Raw genomic sequence first — 21,660 nt, 5'->3', positions numbered from 1 at the left:
CATAAGCTCTGCATACTGGTCTGAGAGAGTAGAGCACAGAGCAGACTGTGGATCATCACTGATCTGAATCCACTGTGTTCTCAGAGAACACTCGTCTGTCTCTGTTGTGTGGAGAGGGAGAGAGAGGGGGGGGAGAGAGAGAGAGAGAGAGAGAGAGAGAGAGAGAGGAGCCAGATCACTCACTGGGCTTTGAGCTCATTTAGTCCCTCGTCCTCACCGACTCGGTTTTCAACGTGAACTTTCCTAACTTTTGATAACGCCATATTTCACCTTCATCCGTGTGTCTCTGTCTCTGTGCTTCTCTCTACCCAGCCACCCGGCTACACAGGATATGATGACAACACATAGAACCCAAGCAGCTCCACCACCGGGCTGGCCTCATTATGCCTGATTAAAAGTCTCTTAAAAGTCAAATGTATTTATACTTTTTTCTTTTTAATGCAGAGTCACGGTCCGGATGGAAACCTCTCACGGTCCGGATCTGGACCGGAGTCCACCAGTTGGTGACCCCTGCTGTATAAAGAATAAAGTTGATCTATCATTAACAGGGCAAGTCAAAGTGCTTTCTGTGAACAGCATCAAGAAGTGGGTAATAAGTGGATTTAACAAAAGGCCGTGGCAGACGCAGTGAAGTCTTCAGCGTTGCTTTGAACGATGATCTCTGCTTCTCCCTGTTGAGTTCTGATTCTGGAGACAGAAAAGCACCTGAGACGTAGAGAACATGCAAACTCCAGACAGCCAAGACTTCTTCTTTAATGAAGATTCAAATGTCTGAATGACGTTTCTGGCCTTTAAGCATGAAATGGTTACAACATGCAGATCACTTCTCACCGCTGTTTTCATATTAAGGTCTATAACAAACACTTCATACAACTGGTTGGACTGGCTCGCTTTAAAAAAAAACAACTGTTGTGCAAGAAACACGAAAAGCATCCAGAAGCTGAAATGATGAATTGCTGGTCTGGAATGTAACGGGGCAGGAAAGAGATTGACGGCCTTGTTGTTCAGGTCTGTCACTTCAGATTTAGCTCCAGGGAAGAAGACGGAGGGAGGACAAGTTCCGGTTTGTCCAACCAATCACAAAGTGCAGAAAGTTACCGCTTTGCACAACATCAAACAACACGCACATGCAGACACGCACCTAAACTCCAAGATGTATGCAATCCAGACATGTGACATGTGTTGGTAGGTCTCCATGTGTGTGTCAGGGCCGTAAACTTTGGTTTTTATTCAGGAGCATCCTTTGGAGAACGAGTTCTACCCGTCCCACGAAGACCACCTCCGCCAAAAAGTTGGACACAACAAGAAGTTGACTTTTTCAGCTTCAATAAAATGAAGTTGACACATCTCAACTTCCTCTTGATGATCTGTACACGCACTCCACCAATTAGGAGACAATCTCCTCTGTCCGTGACTAAGATGGCTGCGTTTGTTTGCAAGATGTTTGAGGGGGATGTTTGTAGGAGGAAGTGGAGAAACGTTTTTACAGTTTTGTTCTATTGTAAACGGCTCAGATTGGTCTGTAAACATTTTAATATCTATTCCACATTTATTCTGAGTGTCTCTAAAGTGTCAGTGGAACCCAGAGAACAACTGTCAGATGATTAAATGCTCCTTCGTCAGCCACCATGTTCGAACCCAGAACCTTCTTGTTGTGAGCCCACAGTAACAACCACTGCACCACCGTACCAACCAGTCCAAAAAACCTGGGGGGGGGGCTATCAGAGCACTGACATACTGTATAACAGGGGTCTTCAACTGAAACTGCAAGAGGTCCAGACATCAACCCTCCTCCCCTTCTGGGGTCCGGATAATTAGAGACATACAAATATGAACTTTGACAAAATCATCGGAATTAACATTTTTATTGCACAAGGTCACTTTTGTCACAATTCAAAATCAAACACAAACTGGCAAAAATACAATTCCTACTAGTCAGACATGAAACAAAGTGCAATAAACATTCTGACTTGGAAATGCATTAGGCCTAAATTCCTTTTAACAATCCAAGGTGAAACTTTCTCAACGACAAACGTAAAGTGCTTCAGGTGGAGCTGGAGGACTCAGTGTTCTCTAACAGGAATGTGAATGTGAGAGAATGTCCTTCTTGAACGGTATTTGTCCTTTATGATGTTAAGTGTTGAGAATGAGGATTCACAACTCATGTGGAGACAAGGAGGAGCTGCTCTTCAAGCCTGAAGTCATCAAAACCATCACTGAAGTTTCCAATCAGTTTGTGTATGAACTCAACATGAGAAGAAATATCTCTCTCACCCTGAATTTGTTTCATTGCTGGAAACTGTGTAAAGTTCTCTTGGAGATCCACTTTGAAGATCTCCAACTTCCTCTGGAGAGACGGGACCCAATCACACTCAGAGCTGATCCCACCCTGCAGCTTGAAGTGGAGGTCATGTAGGTGTGAGGTTATGAGAACTAAGAAGGCCATCAAAACAAAATTCTCTCTCATCTTCCAAAACCTGAGAAAAATCATGAATCTGACTGTGTTGTGTTTTATCAAATCAATCAATATTTGCTTTATAAAATGTTATGAACGATCCAGTTCCACTTTCTGGGCCAATGTCCAGTCCTCCCACCAAGTATACTGGAAATGTGCTTTTGTGATAAAACAAACTGACAGAGTTATCATATAATAAACTCATATAATGATAAAATATACACTTTTCTTTTATTATTTATATTGATTTATGTTCGTATTTATTAACATTTTTAAATCTTTTATAATTTGTAGCTATATTAAGATCTTTTTTTAATTAATACAGGATGGTGGACGGTGGTTTTCTTCATGTTCTGTAGATGCAGTGAACAGAAATCATTAAGGTGAATCAAACAGACATTTATCATAATAAAACGCTTCTGGAGTCTCAGAACACGTTTTCCTTTGGTCGTGCTTTTATTGTGAAGTGGACAAGGGCTGGCTCCAGGGACTTGACGTGGCGTCACGGCTGCTCGGACACGCTCATTGGCTGAGCCGCTCGCCCACGTCACTGGGTTCCCCCCTCGTCGGGCTCGCCTCTGTTTGTTGCCTGCGCAGTCGTGCACGAGCAAACCAGCAGCTGCGACGCACTAACATAGAGGAAGAGCAGGAGGAAGAGCAGGAGGAAGAGGAGGAGGCTCAGGTACGTCCACTCACATGTTTATTTCACATGTTACAGACATGTTCAGTGTCTCTGGCGGAGGGATACTCCTCCTCTCCTGCTCGTGACACTTCCTGCTCGGCTCGTGCACGGCTGATTCCTGTTCCCTGTCGGTAACACCTCGGTCACCCTCCTCTTCCTCTTCTTCCTCTTCTTCCTCCTTCTCCTCTACCTCTTCCTCTTCCTCCTCCTCCTCCTCCTCCTCCTCCTCCTCTTCCTCCTCCTCGGTGCAACAGGAAACGTCATCCTGCTGCTGTTTGTTCAGAGCTGCTTCCTGCGTGCGCGAGACCCCGTGCCCTTCAGTTGATAGCGCGCGAGCTCCAGCCGGCTCAGAGGAGTTGATGGCCATCGTGCTGCCAAAGGTGCGCGAACCACTAGGGGGCGTGCCAAGAAAATAGTTAAAGACGCAGCACGCTGCCTAGAAACGATAGTAAACTGTTTATGGGAATTTTAAGGTTCTGAGTGGAAACAGTTTTCAGTCTGCGGAGGAACTCTTCAGCGTGACACGTCACAAGCCGCTTTGATCCAATCAAACCCAGACCTCCTCCATGTTCACCTACGGGACATGGACATGTCAAATAGATCTTCATTTGCACTCGATTGCCAGAACTGGGAACATTTCAGAATGTTTTGTCCTTTGAGGGTTTGGTCCATGTCCCATTTGCTAACATGCAGGAAGCCAGGGTGTATACTGCAACCAGCCACCAGGGGGCAATCAAATGATATGGCTTGGCTTGAGCTGACGTGAACATGTCACATCAGCTCAAGCCAAGCCATATCATTTGATGGGGGTGGGTAGTGAAACCCTCCTGTGGTGGATGCGGTGGATACGCTAGAGTGATAGAGTGATAAATGACCTCAGATCATTTGGCTCGGTGCCGGAGTTTCTTGATAATAAAAAAGTCTCTTTGTTATCGCCTCACTCCCACCGAGCTGTCCATTCCCGGAGCAGTGGTTCCTGTTTTAGTGGTGAAGCTGATAACAGTTATGATTGCTTCTATTATAAGCCCGTAATCGGGTGTCACCTCTTTCTGATAAGTCCTGTTTGGTTTCACTGGAACTTGGACCAGCAGGTCAGCCGAGGATCAACATTCCTCTAGCCTGAGCACTGGACCCAGGCCAGCCGCAGGACGTTTGTCCCAAACTGGTGGTAACAGCGTAAACTGGTTTGGGACAGTGGTGTGAAACAACATTTACCTAAAGGATGACCTGGTCAAGTCCCGTTTGTTTGTTGAGTGGTTAGTTCATCAGCAGGAAAGACACCTGAACAGATTCCCACGATGGAAGCTGGGACACCACCTAGTGTCACCCTAACCAAGGACAATAGGTGGTCAATTTGTGGAGACACACACAACTGCAGATGTCTGACTGTCTGTGTGGACGGTAACAACTTTACGAACACTGGTGAGAGAGAACACATAGTGCTGCACCCAAAATGAAGCAAAACACTAAGTTGCAGGTTTCTTATGTTGTGAGGAGAGTTTGTTTGTTTCTTTATGAAACTGTGGCCGGGCCGATGAGAACAAGTCACCGTCCAGATAATGAGAGGGAAACGCTGCTTGGGGAGATAGAGGCTCGGCTGAAGTTCTCAGGCGCCTTCTCCAGGAATTTGGGCAAAGATCCTGGAATTCCTTTATCTCTCTTTTTAACATTGTGAAATAGTTTTTTTCACGTCTTCCCCAAAGGTCCCATAGAATAATAAAAACACATTCATAAGAAGAGGATGATATCTGTGAGTTTGTGTCGTCTGGTTCAAGTGACGGCTGGGCCTTGATAGAGGAAGTGGAGAAGTGTCCTCCGTCGTTAGGGCCTATGAAGTAAAGCATTGTGGGACAGGGAAGCTCCATGTTGGGAAGGTGTTCCTCCATCAGGCACCTTGTCTACATGCTGACTTCATATTCTACAGAAGAAGGAAAATGGATTTATTGCCTTGAATTTTGCGCATGAAGCTCATAGAGCTGAGACCGAGCCGGATGAGGAGTGGAGCAGCTGATGTTCCCGTGGACGAGTGGGCTGAAAACATTTCCTGCTGGGGGGGCCGGGGGGGCATGTTGCATAACAAGGGGGTGGGGCCGAGGTGGATAACCCCCCCCCCGCTCATAGAAGCAGAAGTACTGAAAAACAGTTTTTTACGGTTTGAATGAAATAATGCTGATTTAGTGTGTGTGTGTGTGTGTGTGTGTGTGTGTGTGTGTGTGTGTGTGTGTGTGTGTGTGTGTGTGTGTGTGTGTGTGTGTGTGTGTGTGTGTGTGTGTGTGTGTGTGTGTGTGTGTGTGTGTGTGTGTGTGTGTGTGTGTGTGTGTGTGTGTGTGTGAGTGAGACTCATCTGGGGTCTCACTGTCTAAATGCTGCTTTATATAACCTCGTCATCTTTAGAGCTGCAGCCCAAACACAGGCCCAAGGGCTACTAGACTTGTATGTGTGTGTGTGTGTCTGTCTGTGTGTGTGTGTGTGTGCCCTGTGATAGTGGAGCTCAAGCAGATTAGCTGAAGGACGTGAGTGTGTGTGAAGGACGAGCAGCCGTCGCTGTTCTTCCCCCTCCGACAGTGCGAGGTTTCCCACCCCTCTGGTCCGGGGTTGGAAACCCTGTGTGTGAGTCAGCAGAATATCGCTGTTACTGTTGTGTAGCTCTCTTGAGTTGTCGAGTGCAGCTCTGCCTCGTTACACAACAGAAGCTCACCAGACAGTTTCTGCTCATTTGAACAGATCAGACGTTTGTAAGATTTTAGTTTCCTGTCTTTGTGGTTTCTAATCAGTCGATTCAGCTTCCTCTGATTTTCATGATTTCCAGTTGAGTCACAGCTCCACCAAGGCCCGACTGCCTCTTTTAAAACCACCATTAAATTCACTAGCTCCAGATTTGTTATTTCATGAACTATTCTCTATGATAATGCTGAAAAGTTCCTGAATCTGCAACAATATGTGAAGGATCCTTCCTGACGACAGCTGACCTCTCACCAGGTTCAGTGGTTTCTGCCTCATCCGGCTCAATATCACTGATGAGAAGAAAAACACCTGTGTTCATTTAGAGTCGTGTTTGTAACCATCTGAAGAATCCAAGTCCAACACCTGGGAGCTAACAAACCAGTAAACACAGATGAAAACTTAGTCTCCTTGGTAATAACCACAGCGACTAAAGTGATGTGCAATAAAAACATGAGTAAAACAAAATAAAATTCAGGATCTAAACTTTTGAAATTAAAATCCTCATGAAGGGGATCGAGTGTGAATAGGTTATTTTTCGTCGGTGAGATTAAAGATGGGAATTTCACAGAGGACGATAAAAACCATGAGTCAACATCGTCCGATCATCAAATCGTCTTCAAGATGAATCTTCTAGACTTTTTGAGAATAGTTGAGAACTAAAGCGCTGCAGCCGTGAATCCCCTCGTGGCAGAGATCATTTTTTACTGAATGTACTTTTCTCTTTGTCCACAGATGCACTGGCTTTGCGAGTTGACTTGATGACAGCGCCCTCAGGAGGTGGGAGGAGCGTCTGCAGAAGCTCCAGTCTGTGACCAGTAGCTCTGTTAGAATAGCACCAGTGTAGAGCTCGGAGCAGGGACTGGTTTCCAGTATGGAGGGCGTAGCCGTGCAGAACCTGATAGACTTCGAGCTTCCCTCCGAGGCCTCGGCTCTGAGCGGAGACGGAGGCCGACACGAAGGCCTCACAGACATTTTCTCCCCAGAGCCGGTGTCTTCCACCGGATTCCATCAGCAGCCGTCACTACCAGAGCCCATGGCACCGACCCAGTCTCTCCACCACCACCACCACCGGCACCACCACCACCCAGAGGAAGGAGACAGCGACGCGACGGAGTCGGCAGACAGCGAGAACGACATGGAGCCGCCCTCCCTGCTGAGGAGGTCGTCCTCGTCTTCTGCTCACAGTCGGGAGGACGCCGACGCCGAGACGCAGGAGGGGAGGCAGTTCATGAAGGCGTACGTGGAGAAGGTGTTTCACGGAAAGTAAGGAGGAGCTGTTTCTTAATTCTCCTTGATGCATGTGAATCTGTCCAGTCACTTTTGAGAAATACTTATTTACCGTCTCTGTTGATTGTTTTAGTTTGGAGGATATGGGGTTCATGACCTATACTGCAGCCAGCCTCCAGGGGGCGAACTAGATGTTTGGCTTCACTTTTGGGAGCTGTCATGTCGTCCATCTTTATTTTCAGTCTATGTTTCCATCACTGGTTCATCACTGGATAAATGTCGTCACGCTTCTTATTTAATCCCACACGTTACATTTTTGTGTGAATTTTTTAACAGTGGCTCCGATGTCAGTCGGGTGAAATGTTGAAAGGGCTTTTCTAATATCAGGGAACTTTTGTGTTTGATGTCACGGACGATCGTTGGACTTTTCTACTTCAGGCCTGTAACTTCTGATGCTGCTGAGAATCTGAATTCAGGTTTTATCAGATCTGAATAAACGACTCAAAGATGCAAATTAGATTTCTTTTAGACTCTGAGTTCCCTTCTGTTGTCAGACTGTGAGGTTTCCCAACAGTCAAATTATTCAGTTTTTTCCAGGGTTGGTAAATTGTCTCTGAGTCTGTGGACGTTGTTTCCTCAGGGACGACTTTGACCAGGAGGAAAAGGCTCGTTTCGGGGAACTGTGCAGTGGAGAGACGAGCAAAGGCCGAGAGTGGTTCGCCAAATACGTCAGCGCCCAGGTGAGTGAACGATGGACTGGAACACTGATCCTAGAAACATAACAACCTTCAGCTGAACCTTTATCCAAATCAACAAACCCTATTAACGACAAAACTACTGAAATTCTCCTATTTTGTTGAATTACTGCAGAAAACGTTGAAAAATATTTTAAAATATAGAAACACAAGCTAAATATTTCTCCATTAAGTTATTTGAACTATGAACATTGTTTTGTTTTTGAAATACGATTTTTATTTTCTCTCTGGTGCCACCAAACATGATATCAACATGTTTTACGTTCTTAACTTTCTGATGCAAAAACACGAATGTCTGAATATTATAGTATTTATATCATTGGATTTAAACAGGATTATGCAAACAACAATCTCTTTCAGGTAGGGGGCGCTCACGTCTGTTTTTAGAGGGTTACGGGTAAAGTGGCGACAAAGTTCCAAACGCATTGGTTAAGTTGTTTATTCCATCAGTTCAGGTTCTGCTTCATTATGTAGTTTACTCAGTTTTTAGAGAGCGGATCTGAGATGTTTACCAGACATTTGTCTTCACAGAGTCACTTTCGATGAATACAGAAATCAGGAAGATGTTTGTAACTTGGTTTCTGTGGTTCTATCGTTCCCAGCGCTGCCATTCCAAGTGTGTGAGTGAAGCCACCTTCTACAGGCTGGTGCAGTCGTTTGCAGTGGTTCTGTTTGAGTGAGTCCACACGTAACAACCTGCTCATTTGAAATGTCTGATCCTCTTTGACCTGGAAGGAGAAGAGGATCTAAACAGTCGTTATTATTCCAGTTATGTTTAAATCTTCTTCTACGTCTGTGACGCTCAGTCCGTAGCACAGAGGTTTTGTATTTATATAAAAAGGATCATTCATTTTCTTAATGTAATGAAACGAGATGTTGTGTTGACAGATGTTTCCAGATGGACGACTACAGTCCAGCCAAGAACCTCATGACCATGTGCTTCACGTACTACTACATAGGTAAGGTCCGACTCCTCAGCACTCTCACACTCTGTCTGTGGAGTTTCAACACAACATGGCCTCGCTGCAGCTCTAACCAGTGGAGAGGGTGACTCTCGCTCCTCGTGCTGATTCAGAGAACTTCTCCACCGCAGGTCGAGATGTGGTTTCTGCTGCTGCAACACAAGAAGGTCGTGTCTGTTCTTGTTAAGGCAGGAAGCTTTGCTCGTGGAATAGTTCACTGCAACAACATCTGTCTGCAACTAGTGAAACACACCTGAGGAGAAAAGTGTTGTTTCCCACGTCTGCAGGTCGTCATCCAGGAAACGTTTCTGCAGGAAACCATAGAAAACCTTAATTAATTAAAAGGCTGAGACAGTGAGAGAGAATCTGAATAAATGAGTCATTGAGATGCGTCTCTGCTCTCAGCTTCCTGTCTTGACTTTGACACTGAACTGTGCTCTTCTGTCTTTCAGGGAAGTCTCAGCCGTCTCCCTCGGAGCTGCTGGATCGCGGCGCTCCTCCAGCTCCTATGGACTTGTACCTCAACAAGGCCAACTCGTGGCTGACGGGGAAAAAGGACGCCGCCGAGCGCCTCCTGAAAAACACGTCTAAGACGGACGTCAAAGGTTTCTTCGGAGGCCTGGAGAGCAAACTCAGGAGCTCGATGGCTCCAAAGACTGAGTGAGCATAACGTCTGAGTCGGGTGGATCATTATTTTCAACAGAAATGTTCTCAGCTCATTTCTCTTTTTTTCTTCCTTCTCTCCAGAGAGGAGGAAAACCCTGTGGAGATGAAGCCCAGATCACCAGGTAGAGTTCGTTCACTTCAGAGCAACATTTAGAAATAAGCCGAGTCGTGTGAGAGGCTGAAGTTTTCTCTTCTTCTCAGTGTCTGAAGGTCCAGAGGAGAAGAGAGGGGAGAAGGTTTATCTGTACGGTCACCTGAAGCAGCAGCCCATCTGGTAAGTGGAGCAGACTGAGGAACCACCAGGAACTCGTGTGGAGACACATTCTGTTCATATTCAGGTTGCTGCAGCTCCTCTGTTCAGCCTCTGTCTCAAACACTAACGTAAACTATAATAAACATGTAAACAACGTTATGGCTGTTTCTGCTCAGGCACACGCTGAGATTCTGGAACGCTGCGTTCTTCGATGCGGTTCATTGTGAGAGGAAGAAGAGATCACCGACCACCAGGTGAGACTCCACCAGCAGCTCTTCACATACATGATGTCTAACAACATGTGTGAAGGGACTGAGGTGAACAGGAGGATGAAGATCCTCAGTGGATCCTCCTCCTCTTCCTCCTCTGCCTCTTCTTCTTTCTCATCGTCTTCTTCTTATTCTCCTTGTCCTTGTCCTTCCTCCTCTTGTTCTTCTTCTTCTTCTTCAACCTCTTCTTCCTCTTCTTCTCCTCTTTTCCTTCTTTCCACCTTTTTGTTTATCTCTTTCTTCACTGCTACATCTTCTATTTTCTGCTCTTCTCTTCACCTCCTCCTCCTCTTCTTTGTGTCTCTTCTCTCCTCTTCCTCTCTTCTCTTGTTGTTGTTCTCCCTCTGTCTGGATGTTGACTTTGTCTCCTTGTGCCTTGCTGCCGGGCAGGGGAACGCAGGATGAAGAGAAAGACGAGAGGTCTGTCATTCCATTTGTCCGCTGCCCTAAAAACAAAAGAAAGAAGGAAATATTCAAACTAAGAGAACAAAGTAAAGATGAAGGACGGAGACGCTGCAGGTTGTGGACGGAGTTTTGCTTTAAAAGAGTTTGCTCATTAACTTTACAGTTGTTATAGTTAATGATTTTCTGATGAGGAAGTTATTTAGTGAAATAAGTTTTTCTCGATTTGGTCGCTCTCTAACTGGAGCTCGTTAACAAGCTGCATCTCGACTCTTAACTCAGTCGAGGCTCAAACTGTCACAACAGAAGTCAGAACCAGGTCTGAGTCTCTTTCATAAAGATCCGTGAACTATTCTCCGAGAAATCTGAGAAGAACAAAGTTTTTAAAAGATGTTTAATCTGCATAAAAACACTTCATTCTCCCAAAGAATCTAAAACGCTCCAAAATGCTGCTTTTCCTTTCTCTCTTCCTCAACCAATGACAACGCAGCGTAAACCCACATGATTCAGTGGGAAATAGAGTGAGAGAGAGAAAAGTAGAGAGAAGTTAAGAGCAAAGGATAAATTAATTTAAAATAACTAAATGAATCCAGAGGAAAACCCGTCTGATAACGGGAGAGAATCGTGATCAAATTCAAATTAAAATCCAGAATGGTGCGACACGTTCTCTCCATCAGATTAAAAACAGAGGGAACGTGTAGAGACTGGTTTTACTGGTGTTCAGATGTGACCTTCAGGTGTGAGGCTGAAGGTCGGAGAGTCTCCAGTGAACTGAGACGTTTGTTCACATGTGAGATTTCTACACTGGAGGTGGTTCCCCTCAGGATGATCATCGGATTTCTCTGTGTTTGTGTAGTGTTGTGTAGTGTTGCTCTGCTCCTGCTTGTGTCGGCATGTGGCTGTGGTTGTGTGGCAGACGATGTGATTCACAGAGTTGGTGTCGAGGTGGTTTTGGTTCCTGCCGATGGAGGCGTCACACCCACAGTTAATCTCCTGACCGGCGGTGGTTTTAATATCTGCAGCTTCTTCACAGCTCACTGCATGTTCCACTCCATCGACCCTCCTGCACGTGTTGGTGTTTCTGCACGTTCCCTCCACCGCCTCCTTGTCTGCACACGCTTCCACTGGGCTTCCACTGGACACGCACAGGAATACCAGGCTGGAAACCAGTGCAGGTCGAGCACGCTGCTGTCCTGGTGGATTTTCATGTTTGGAGATGTTTGTGATTTCATGTTGGGATGTGTACAGAGGGCGTTGGGTGGGGGGTGTAGCGGTGAGGTTACACATCCAGAAGATAATGAGCAACATTAGTGTTCATTCAGAGTCGTGTCTGTTTCCATGTGATGGATCTATTTTCTGTATTTAACTTGTTTTGGTCTCCACCAGCTCCTGAGGGAAGTGTCTGGCTCTTTAGCTGCTAAATGCTTCACCAGTCAGTCGTTGACTTTGTTTACTGGGCAGGTCGCAGCTTTAAGACCCAAAAGTCTCCTTATGAAACCACGTTTAAATCACTTGATCTGAATTATCCTTCTATGTTGAGAAAAGTCGTATCTCACAAAGAAAATCCTGATCAGAATCCGCTCCAAAATTTAACGGGTTCTTCCTGATCCACATTATTCTACGGAATTTCAACCATTTACTCGTTTTGCGTAATCCTGACTTTAATAACACAATGTTCTGTTTGTAACACTTTTCTTTGGTCTCCACCGGCTCCTGAGATCCTGATCTGCACAAAAGTTTATGAATTCTTCCTTTAACATGTCTCTAACCCCCCCCCCCCCCCCCCCCCGCAAAATGTCATGGAAATTTGTTAAATAGCTTTTGTGTAATTCTTCTGAAAATTAAAGATGAACTTAGCTTATCACAAACACAAACACTTCAACAAACATCAGAGTGAAAAGAACTACCTGAAATGAAAGAAACCATCTTTTTTAGAAAACTTGAGATTTTTGTTTGGTCCCATCTGCTAACATGGAGGAGGCAGGGTCTATGACCTGTTCTGCATCCAGCCACCAGGGGGCGATTGGTTCATTTTGGCTTCACTGTAAGGAGCCGTCATGTCGTCCATCTTTAGCTAATCAGCTCTAATTACTGTCTTATCGTCCTTTAAGGTTTTTTTTTTTATGAATCCAAAACGTTTTTTTTAGTTTTTGGTGAATTGTCGTATTTGTTAGTGAATAAAAGATTTAGATTTAAGCATCAATGAAGTTATAATTGAAAAATAAAAGTCGTAACATCTTATATAAGAGAACGAGATAAACCTCTTTCTGCTCATTACGGTGAATTCAGGAGTAAAAACCCCTTGACCTGAACTCTCGATGTGAATCACAGCTTCTCATCTGCTTGTTAACAATCATTTGTGAATGAGTCATGTTGTGTTACTCTTTCTTTGCTGATGGCCGATGTGTTTTTGCCCTTTTTTAAATATAGTTGTGATGTGTTTTATCTGTGATGGAATCTCACTGCATCTAATGACGACATGGGACAATCCCAGGGACGGGACGTGTGTCCAAGTTGTGTTCAGGGACACCCAGCCCTGACCTGTCCTCTGTGGAGACGCTGAAGGTCGAGTCTTCGGTTTTGCTCCGGTTTGACTCTGGTTTTCTCTCTTTGCTGCAGAGAGAAGTGGTGTCACATGACCCAGGAGGAGCGAGAGGACAGCTCCAAGATGGACGAGAACATCGCCTTCGGTCAGCTGGGGTGAGAGAGACGCCGCCGGAGACGTTCTCATATTAACCAGATCAATAAATCTCAACCAGAATAAGCTCAAAATCAGAATATAAAACATAAGACATGTTTACGTCCCAATCAACTTCTCCTGCCGTGTTTTTACCTCATTATGATCTTAACCTGCTCTTTAATTCTATTTATCTTTATCCCAAATGTTTTAACAGATTTTATGTGATGCACTTTGTTTTACATTCTATGCACAAGTTATTATTATTGTTATAAAATCCCTTTACATATAAAATAAGCTGTGGCCTTGACACCAGTTGTTCTACAGCTGTGGTTCCCGTCTTTCTTAATATGAATTATAAACATGTAGAAAGAATATGAAGCCAAAACTCATTCATTCACTCAACTGCCCAGTTTCTTTGATACTGTGATGCTAAATATTTTAGTTTTGGGTTAATATAGATTATTATTATTATTATTATTATAAACGTCCTCATCAACATCAGGTGTGAGTCACTGAGCTGAACCTGGTGTTCTTGTGTCTTCAGGACCTTCACTCACAACATGCTGGCGTTCGGCCTCAGTAAGAAGCTGTGTAACGACTTCCTGAAGAAACAGGCGATCATTGGAAACCTGAACGAAGGTAAAACACTTGATCTTTAAATATTCCAGGAGAAGAGAAATCAGGTGATGATGCTGAACAGGATCTGGATCTGTCATTTGGATTAAAGCAAAAGTTTCAATAAGTGCAACTTGAACAATCACAGATGAATTAATCTTCATGCGTATTGTGATTGAAACGAGACTGAAGCCAGAACAACATCCGTAAGAAATTAGGTTATGTAATGAGATGTTTCTACGATGTCATCACTTTCCTTTTTGTACATAACAAAAGTGAATGATATGACAAAGTGAGTGAAAAGTGAATAATCCCCTTCAGCTCATTGTTTACTGATCTGATTTAGAAACACCACTTTAAAATCCACAGGCTGGATAATAGGATGTTCTCTCTCTGGAGCTGGTGGAGACCAAAACAGAGAGAATATTAGATGAAGATTCATCAGACGTCTGCAAACATGACTGGAAATCAATGAGAATGTTGCTCCAGCTGGATGTGAACATACTCACAAGCTGCTCACAGGCTCATCTTGTGAGGTTGTGTTAGTAATTTAAATTGTGTGTTTTTCCTGTTTGCAGAACAGAACAAGCTGCTGAGCGACCACATAGAGAAAATGGCGGCAGAGTGACACAAAACATTTCCTCTCGACTAAACATCGTGACCAACTCTGCGTTTGACTGTTGTTGCATTTTGTGTGGTTTCCTGCCGAGATGCAGCGTGTGTTCTGAGCTGTGTCGTCGTCGTAGCAGCGTTGTGCGTCCAGCTCCAGCTCCTCTTCATCCGGTGTCAGCAGAAACACCTCGTCATCATCATCAGCTGCTGCATGACCTCATCGGTAAAACGCAGCCATCTGTGACCCGCTGTTAACAAGTGACCCCAGGGAGTCTAGAAGCTCAACAGTGTTAGGCTACACATCCATGTGCTGTTTGATCGTGTGTGTGTCCATGTTAAATATATTTATTACATATTAAGAGAAATACTGTGTTAAATATAAAACATTCTTCTGCCTTTGTTCATCTTCATACAGCTCCAACCTGACGCCTGGCTCGTATTGAAATCTGATTCTATTTACAAACACACTGACCAATCAGCTTCGACAACAATCCTGTATCATTCATAACCTTCAGGCCTTCTCTCGGATTAATAGAACATGTTTATTTGTTTCCTTGCTCCGGCTCAAACGCGTAGCACGTAGGCTAAATATGACGCTACAGCCAGCGGAGGGGTTAGCTTAGCTTAGCATAAAGGTTGGAAACCCCAACCAAAGAGACATCACGTGCTTCCCAGTGAACGAGTGGACGAGTGGACGAGGTTTCTAACACGTGAACTCAAATATCTCAGGATGAAGAAGAGGAGTTCGTACACGTAGAAGACGAAGACGTCCCCTTGGACAAGTGATGCTAAGCTAAAGCTAACTGCCTGTTGGTCGTAGCTTCATATTAGACATTAGTGTTCATATTCCGGAGGTTGTGATTTAACTTTACATCAGGAAACATCTTCCGTCCAAAGTGCCTTCCAGGAAACGTCATGTCCTCGGTCTAACTTCTTTGATGCTTCCTTTGATCTCACGACTAAACACAACCTCTTCCACAACCATGTCATGAAACACTTTCACTGTAGTGTTGTGTACTTTGTCGTCATATAGTGGAGTTGTGTTGCCAACAGCAGATCATGTTCCCTGGATGAACCTCCAGCCCTCCTCACACGCGTGTTTCTAAATACTCTGCATGTGCATCTATATGTGAATCTGTGGAAACGTGTGTAAGAATGACTGAAGCTGTGAGTGGTTGTGTTACTTCACCCGACCACTGGAGGGCAGCACACCACTGCTTCCCGGGGAGAGATTCCTGAAAGGAGAAGATGTTATCGAGGCTCCACCGGTTGGGTTCAGAAACTTGGAAATCCATTTTGTAAATACTGTTTATATTTCTCTGTGTTGTATAAATGAATCACGTGCTGCTGTTTGTGAAATGTAGTTAATTGCAGATGTTATAGATGTAATTGTGTTTTAATTGTGTCCACGACGAATATCTAAGTGAAGTAACGACTGAAGGTCACACACACCCACACACACACACACACACACTTATTTGATTATCTGGTGTGAATGTACAGATTCCTTCACATCCTGAGTTTGTTGAAGTGTCCCTTTGCATTTCTAAAACGGAAGTATTGATCCTTGTATTGTACTTATTAGCTCAGCATGAGCTGTTTGCACTACCCCCCCCCCCCCCCCCCCCCCACACACATACACACATACACCTGGTGTGACACCGGTTCCTTGAGGCTGTTTTTGTACTTACTGGTCCTTATTTAAATCTTCATGGGCGTTTGTCTCGTTGCCTGAAGGAAAATGCTTCTTCTTTTCTACCATATTGCTTTTGTGTGAAGTATCATTAAAGGAGTTTGTTGTGTTGATGAACTCAGTGTCGTCCAGTTCGAGGTTCAACACCAAGTCAGTTGTGTTTCCTTTACATGTTTGCTCAGGATTTACGCCTAAACAAGTGTTTCATCAGAATTTATTCTACGTTTAAACAAACTCATCTGCTCGCTGAAGAGTTCACGTGACTTTGTGATGCGTGTGAAGGCTATAGTTGTTGTAAAGGTTTCCTGGGGGGGGATTGTGTATCATCTGAACGTGTGTTACACCGTTTTTATTGTGCTCTTCTTACACTTGCATGACCACATTGTCATACTGCTGTTCGTAATAAATAATATGTTCAATTCAATTTTTTTATGTCGAGTGTTGAGGACTCCTTGGATTGTGTGTCTGTGTGTGTGTGTGTGTGTGTGTGTACGTGTGTGTTGATTGGGACCCTCCTCAGCAGCACAATGTGTCGGCCTGTTACACTGTTTGACTTTCTGCTCTCTCTGCTCTGTGTATAAATAAACAGCAGTCACGCTCGCTGCGCTCTGATTGGACACCGTGTAATGAGATGTGAAAGGCCAGTCAGCAGAGTCACACCATGAACACACTCTGCGTCTAATTAATAACAGACACACAAACGACACAGTCCAGCAACATGATACTGCACAGAAATCTGCACAAACTCCATCGCTACACAACAGGTTGCAAAGGACGAGAAAGACTTGTGTATATTTCATTAATTCTCATTGACTGCATGTCTCTGAGGACACTTTAGAACCTTCTGGGTTAATGATGTTTAATAAACGTGTGATAAACTGCAGCAATGTCTCCAAGACCAGTGAGACCAGTGAGACCAGTGAGACCACTTCACCCAGACGCCTTCAACCAGCTGCAGCAGTCGTGTAAAGAAATGATAGAAAATGAATCTGATGCATTCTGCAAAGTGTCTGAGGGTTTGATCAGAGGACGGGAACCTGGACCTGGACCTGGACCTGGAACTGGACCTGGACCTGGACCTGGAACTGGAACTGGAACTGGACCTGGACCTGGACCTGGAACTGGAACTGGAACTGGACCTGGACCTGGACCTGGACCTGGAACTGGACCTGTGCCTCGTGTCTCTTCACCTCCTGTTTTTGTTGTTTTTTCTGTGTGTGGATCTGGATTCTTTTTTAATATTCATTGTTTTATTGTTTTTATTCTGTGAAGCACTTTGTGTGACGTGTTTATATGAAATTGAAAGACAAATACAATGTGATCGACTGATTGAAAGGACACACACACACACACACACATACGTGCAGGAACACAGTGTGCGATACTGGTTCTGACGCAGCTGAGACATAAGGTTCACTCATGTATTTTACAGTAGATACACACACACATACTAACAACATACGCACAAACACAATGATGATGAATTCACAGTCGCTCTGAAGACTTGTTGAATTTGTACACGAGCAGCTGTGCAGCACAAAGCTGAACTGGTTTGTTTCAGCTTAAGTGCTCAAATTAACTATGTGTCTGTTTGCATACGTGTGCATGGGAGGACACACAAACTCAGTGGCAACACAATTTCTGGATTGTATAGAGAGTGTGTGTAGCTCCACTTCCTCTAGGATTAAGTGTTAAAGTCAGGGTGGTCCCAGTGTGGGGGTGGTGATCCTGCTGCCGTGTACAAGTCTTACTACCACACACACACACGCAGACACACACAGGCCTCATGAGACTGTGTGTATTTATTTACAGTTGGTGAAAGCGAGGCTGCAGAGACGTTGAGGACTTTGGATGAGAGCGGCTCGACATGACGCCATCGTCTGCAGGGCTGGAAATGTTGTGTCTTCAGCGACTGCAACACACTCATGTTAAAGATAAAATAAATATTTGTTTCTGTGTGTTACTCTGCTGCCATGTGTTTGTGTATTTGATATGGAGGAATAATCCCGTTGTTTGGGTCCAGCCTCCAACGGGCCGAGGAGAAGAACCACAGTTTAACAGACTCAAGTAAATCAGCATCAAACCCTGTAAATATAGAAAAACTTGAAATAGAAATGTGGAACTTGAGAAACGTGTGTGATCTGATTTGTGGATAAAGACATGAAGTCATTCATCTTAAAGAGACCGATGCTCAGTCCACTTCGACCCTTTAACACCACGTCAACTTCATCATCAAGCAGACTTTGAGCCCGTCTGTTTCTCGGCTTCCTCAGAGACGTCCGTGTGTTTGGGGTCGAGAACCCGTCGGGGGAGCGGAGACCTGCGGCTGAGGCGGATTTCTCTGATGCTCGATCCTCTTCTGGTTTCCCTGAACCCTGATTCTGCAGCAGACTGACTGAGCCTCCTCCGGGTTTCTCCGAACGCTTCATTTGTTCCTGTGAGAAACGGAGCTTTACCCAAAAAGCTCTGATTCAACACAGATCGCTCCCAGAGGCGTTGAGACCTGTCGACGAGCTCCTTCCTGCTTCTCCTCAGAGGGTGGAGGTGAACCTGTTTGTGTCCAGGTTGTAAACAGCTCCAGTTCAGGTCTGGAGATCATTTTAGCTACATAACGATGTATAGAGTTCATGTGCCAGGAAACCTGACTTGATTAGCAGCTAATGTGGCCCGAGCCGAGCCCATCAATCTTCATCACGGCCCCGCCCCCAGCCGGTGCTGAGTGTATATGTGGACGAGTGAGGCCGGTTTGTGTAGAGAGTGAAAAGATATAATAAACACTGGCGGCAGGAACCCGTTTGAACCGGCGAGCTGCACGCCGCCTGGTTTAACGCCGAGCTGGGAGTTGATTGCAGATGAAACGAGGCCGACGACACGTCAGCGAGTCGCAGCTCGGTTTCCCTCGCTGCGCAGCTCGGTCCAAACATGAGGCTCGAGGACGAGGGAGGGGAGAGGGCTCTGGACGTCTCCACACGTGGTCCCGTGACTCCACTGATGAAGAACCTAGTTCAACTGTCTCACCAGGGTCCTGTGCCATATAACACCCATAATGCAGCAGAACACAGAAACAGAAATGTGTGTGACCTTGACCTTTGACCCGTGCACAGAAGAGCCCTCAGAGATATCACGTTCACGAGAGCGGAACAAATGGAAAACCTGAAAAAGCACATGACTCTGTGGCTGCTGCCGGAGAGGAAGAACAAAGAGTCGAGAAGGACAAAGTCAAATCAAAGAGAAAGAGACGTGTGTCTGATATAATCAGAAATAAAGAGTGTTTAAAGAGTAAACACATAATGGACAAATAGATGGATGGGACGGATCGGGGGGGGGGACATGCCCTGAAACAAAAGACTCTCATAAACTACGATCAGGAGAAACAGATGTGAATCTGAATTGGTCTTAATTAATCTGTCCCATATATCTGTCTTTGTGAGTGGAGAGCTCAGATGGGATCTGGGTCTGGATCTGCTCCTTGTCCTTGTCCTGGTCCTGGTCCTTGTCCTTGTCCTTGTCCTGGTCCTGGTCCTGGTCCTGGTCCTGGTTCTGGTTCTGGTTCTTGTTCTTGTTCTTGTTCTTGTTCTTGTTCTTGTTCTTGTTCTTGTTCTGGTCCTGGTCCTGGTCCTTGTCCTGGTCCTGGTCCTGGTCCTGGTCCTGGTCCTGGTCCTGGTCCTGGTCCTGGTCCTGGTCCTGGCCCTGGTCCTGGTCCTTGTCCTGGTCCTGGTCCTGGTCCTGGTCCTGGTCCTGGCCCTGGTCCTGGTCCTGGTCCTGGTCCTGGTCCTGGTCCTGGTCCTGGCCCTGGTCCTGGTCCTGCCCCCTCAGCTCAGTTTGATTCCTCACACATTGAATGAAGCAGAGAGGATCTCCCTGCAGCTGCTTCTCATGAGGATCAGTTCCTGGTCAAACAGCGTCCATCAGATAAGGAGCCTTCATCCACTCACTCTGCTCTCAGGGACGCTGGAGATCAGTGGACGGTGAAGAGCCAGTGGAGCCAATTACAAAGGGTCATGTGTTCGTCGCCCCAAAGAGACTCTCTCCCCCCCCCCCTCCCCCCTGTCATTCTTTCCCCTCTGAGGTTTTCATCATGTTTTATTTACACGTCTGACCAAAAGAATCCTATACACAGGAAATGCTTGCGATTGTGAGTTCCTCTCCTCAAATGTGGGGAGGTTTATTTATTGCAACAAACATTCCAGATTCGCTCCGGCTCCGTGGCCGGTGCCGAGGCCGCGGCTCTTATATTTAGACGTGTTTGTCAGATCCCTGATCTGCTGCAGGTGCCGTGAGCTCGGAGACGCTCGGTGAGGACGTCACAGACTCAGAGTGAAGGCTCCATCCTGACCTTTGAAGGTAAAGGTCAATATTCACCTTCAGAGAACAGAGTGGAAGCATCAACCTGCCGACAGCCGTCAGTCCACACGATGCAGAACAGAGGAGTCTTTGTTTTTAACGATTATGTTGATGAACATGAAGTTACTTTATGTTTCGGACCGGAGAAGAACTCATGAAGTTTCAGAGCTGATTGGATTTAGTGGTTGTGTAGAGATTGTCTTCGGTGTTAAACTATTTCACTGTGTGATGGATGTGACGCAGATCGATCACATGTTTCTCATTGAATTTATTCTTATGAAGTGAATATTTATGGGAAGATCAGAACTTTGTGTTAATAATATTCACACAAAGATATGAGAGATATATCTCAATTTTATCAGTAACACATCTTCAAAATGGGGTAAAAACATGACAAAGAATTTAAACACAACGACCTCTCTTTTGTCAAGAGACATTTTCAACACTGATTCTAAACGATGTCAGAAATCAGCTGTCAGTCACTTCGATACGTGCAGCTGTCACAGAGGATATTATGGATCTCGATCATTTTAATAAACAGTGGGAGCAAAAGAAAAGAAATTGATGAACTGCTCAGAAACGATTTTCCCTGTGGACTTTGTGTTTACTGCAGGAAGCAAAGCAGCAAAAACTGTAACAACAAAAACAGAACAGAACACATTTATTTTTTCTTTATGTCATAAATCAAAATGTGACCGAGCTGCTCACAACAGAACTCTTCATCAGATGAATCATCTTGTTTCATCAGGCGGATGTGGTGTGGCGTCTTTCTGTGGTTTGGATAATGGTGGAAACTAAGTACATTTATTCGTATACTGTATACTTAAGTAACATTTGATGTTCTTGTACCTTACTTGAGTATGTTTCATGTATTACTACTCCAATACTAGTTTTACTAATTAATTTGATCACTTTATTTTTCAAACCCGCAGTAATAACACAAAATATCACACAAAGTAAATGACAGATGTCTTGAGACTGATTATAATCAGTAGTTTACCTCCAGGAAAATGCACAATGTTCCCAGAAGAACATCGATCAAGTTTATTTTCCTGATGATCAAACTGGGACCAGCAGGGAAACCTCACTGGCCCGATCATCCTCAATGATCATAACATTTAAATTACAGAATAACTGAACAAGTCCACAAATACACATTTTATCTTTTTCTTACAGCTGATGCTTTATTAAGTCTGGAGTTTACCAAGAGTTTTATATTCATGAGTTTGACTTCTGATATTTAATGAATCATGTTTTATTATCAAACTAAACTTTATTTGCACATGAAGTTCAGAACAATGTGGAATGTAAAACACTGAGT

General features: G+C 44.7%; 2 protein-coding genes across 5 annotated transcripts in view; one reads left to right on the top strand and one right to left on the bottom strand.

The window, feature by feature from the left end:
- The first annotated feature begins 3,021 nt into the window (after positions 1-3,021).
- kiaa0513 (KIAA0513 ortholog) lies at positions 3,022-17,929 on the top strand. 4 transcript variants are annotated; one of them, XM_062389151.1, is made up of 13 exons: positions 3,022-3,137; positions 6,594-7,124; positions 7,729-7,828; positions 8,446-8,519; positions 8,732-8,802; positions 9,258-9,465; positions 9,553-9,593; positions 9,673-9,745; positions 9,901-9,978; positions 10,384-10,413; positions 13,015-13,095; positions 13,620-13,714; positions 17,808-17,929. In XM_062389151.1, the coding sequence occupies exons 2-13, from the start codon at positions 6,733-6,735 to the stop codon at positions 17,864-17,866; spliced, it is 1,302 nt and encodes a 433-aa protein (XP_062245135.1). In that variant the 5' UTR covers positions 3,022-3,137; positions 6,594-6,732; the 3' UTR covers positions 17,867-17,929. The 4 variants fall into 4 exon arrangements, with proteins under 4 accessions (XP_062245135.1, XP_062245136.1, XP_062245137.1 ...); XM_062389152.1 differs by lacking the exon at positions 17,808-17,929 and adding an exon at positions 14,269-16,419; XM_062389153.1 differs by lacking the exon at positions 10,384-10,413.
- Positions 17,930-20,720: 2,791 nt separating this feature from the next.
- Positions 20,721-21,660, bottom strand: part of foxl1 (forkhead box L1) — a 2,658-nt gene continuing 1,718 nt past the window's right edge. Inside the window, exon 1 of the mRNA XM_062390595.1 lies at positions 20,721-21,660. This exon is cut by the window's right edge and continues 1,718 nt beyond it. The gene's annotated coding sequence lies outside the window, so the exon portion shown is untranslated.

This window comes from Platichthys flesus, chromosome 6 (assembly GCF_949316205.1).
Source record: "Platichthys flesus chromosome 6, fPlaFle2.1, whole genome shotgun sequence".
NCBI classification, from domain to species: domain Eukaryota; kingdom Metazoa; phylum Chordata; class Actinopteri; order Pleuronectiformes; family Pleuronectidae; genus Platichthys; species Platichthys flesus.
This window is presented reverse-complemented; position numbering and strand designations above follow the sequence as displayed.

Coding starts and splice junctions, on each gene's coding strand:
- kiaa0513 (XM_062389151.1), top strand. CDS start 6,733: ATGGAGGGCGTAGCCGTGCAGAACCTGATAGACTTCGAGCTTCCCTCC. Junction 9,594..9,672: donor GATGAAGCCCAGATCACCAG/GTAGAGTTCGTT, acceptor TCTTCTTCTCAG/TGTCTGAAGGTCCAGAGGAG. Junction 13,096..13,619: donor ATCGCCTTCGGTCAGCTGGG/GTGAGAGAGACG, acceptor TTGTGTCTTCAG/GACCTTCACTCACAACATGC.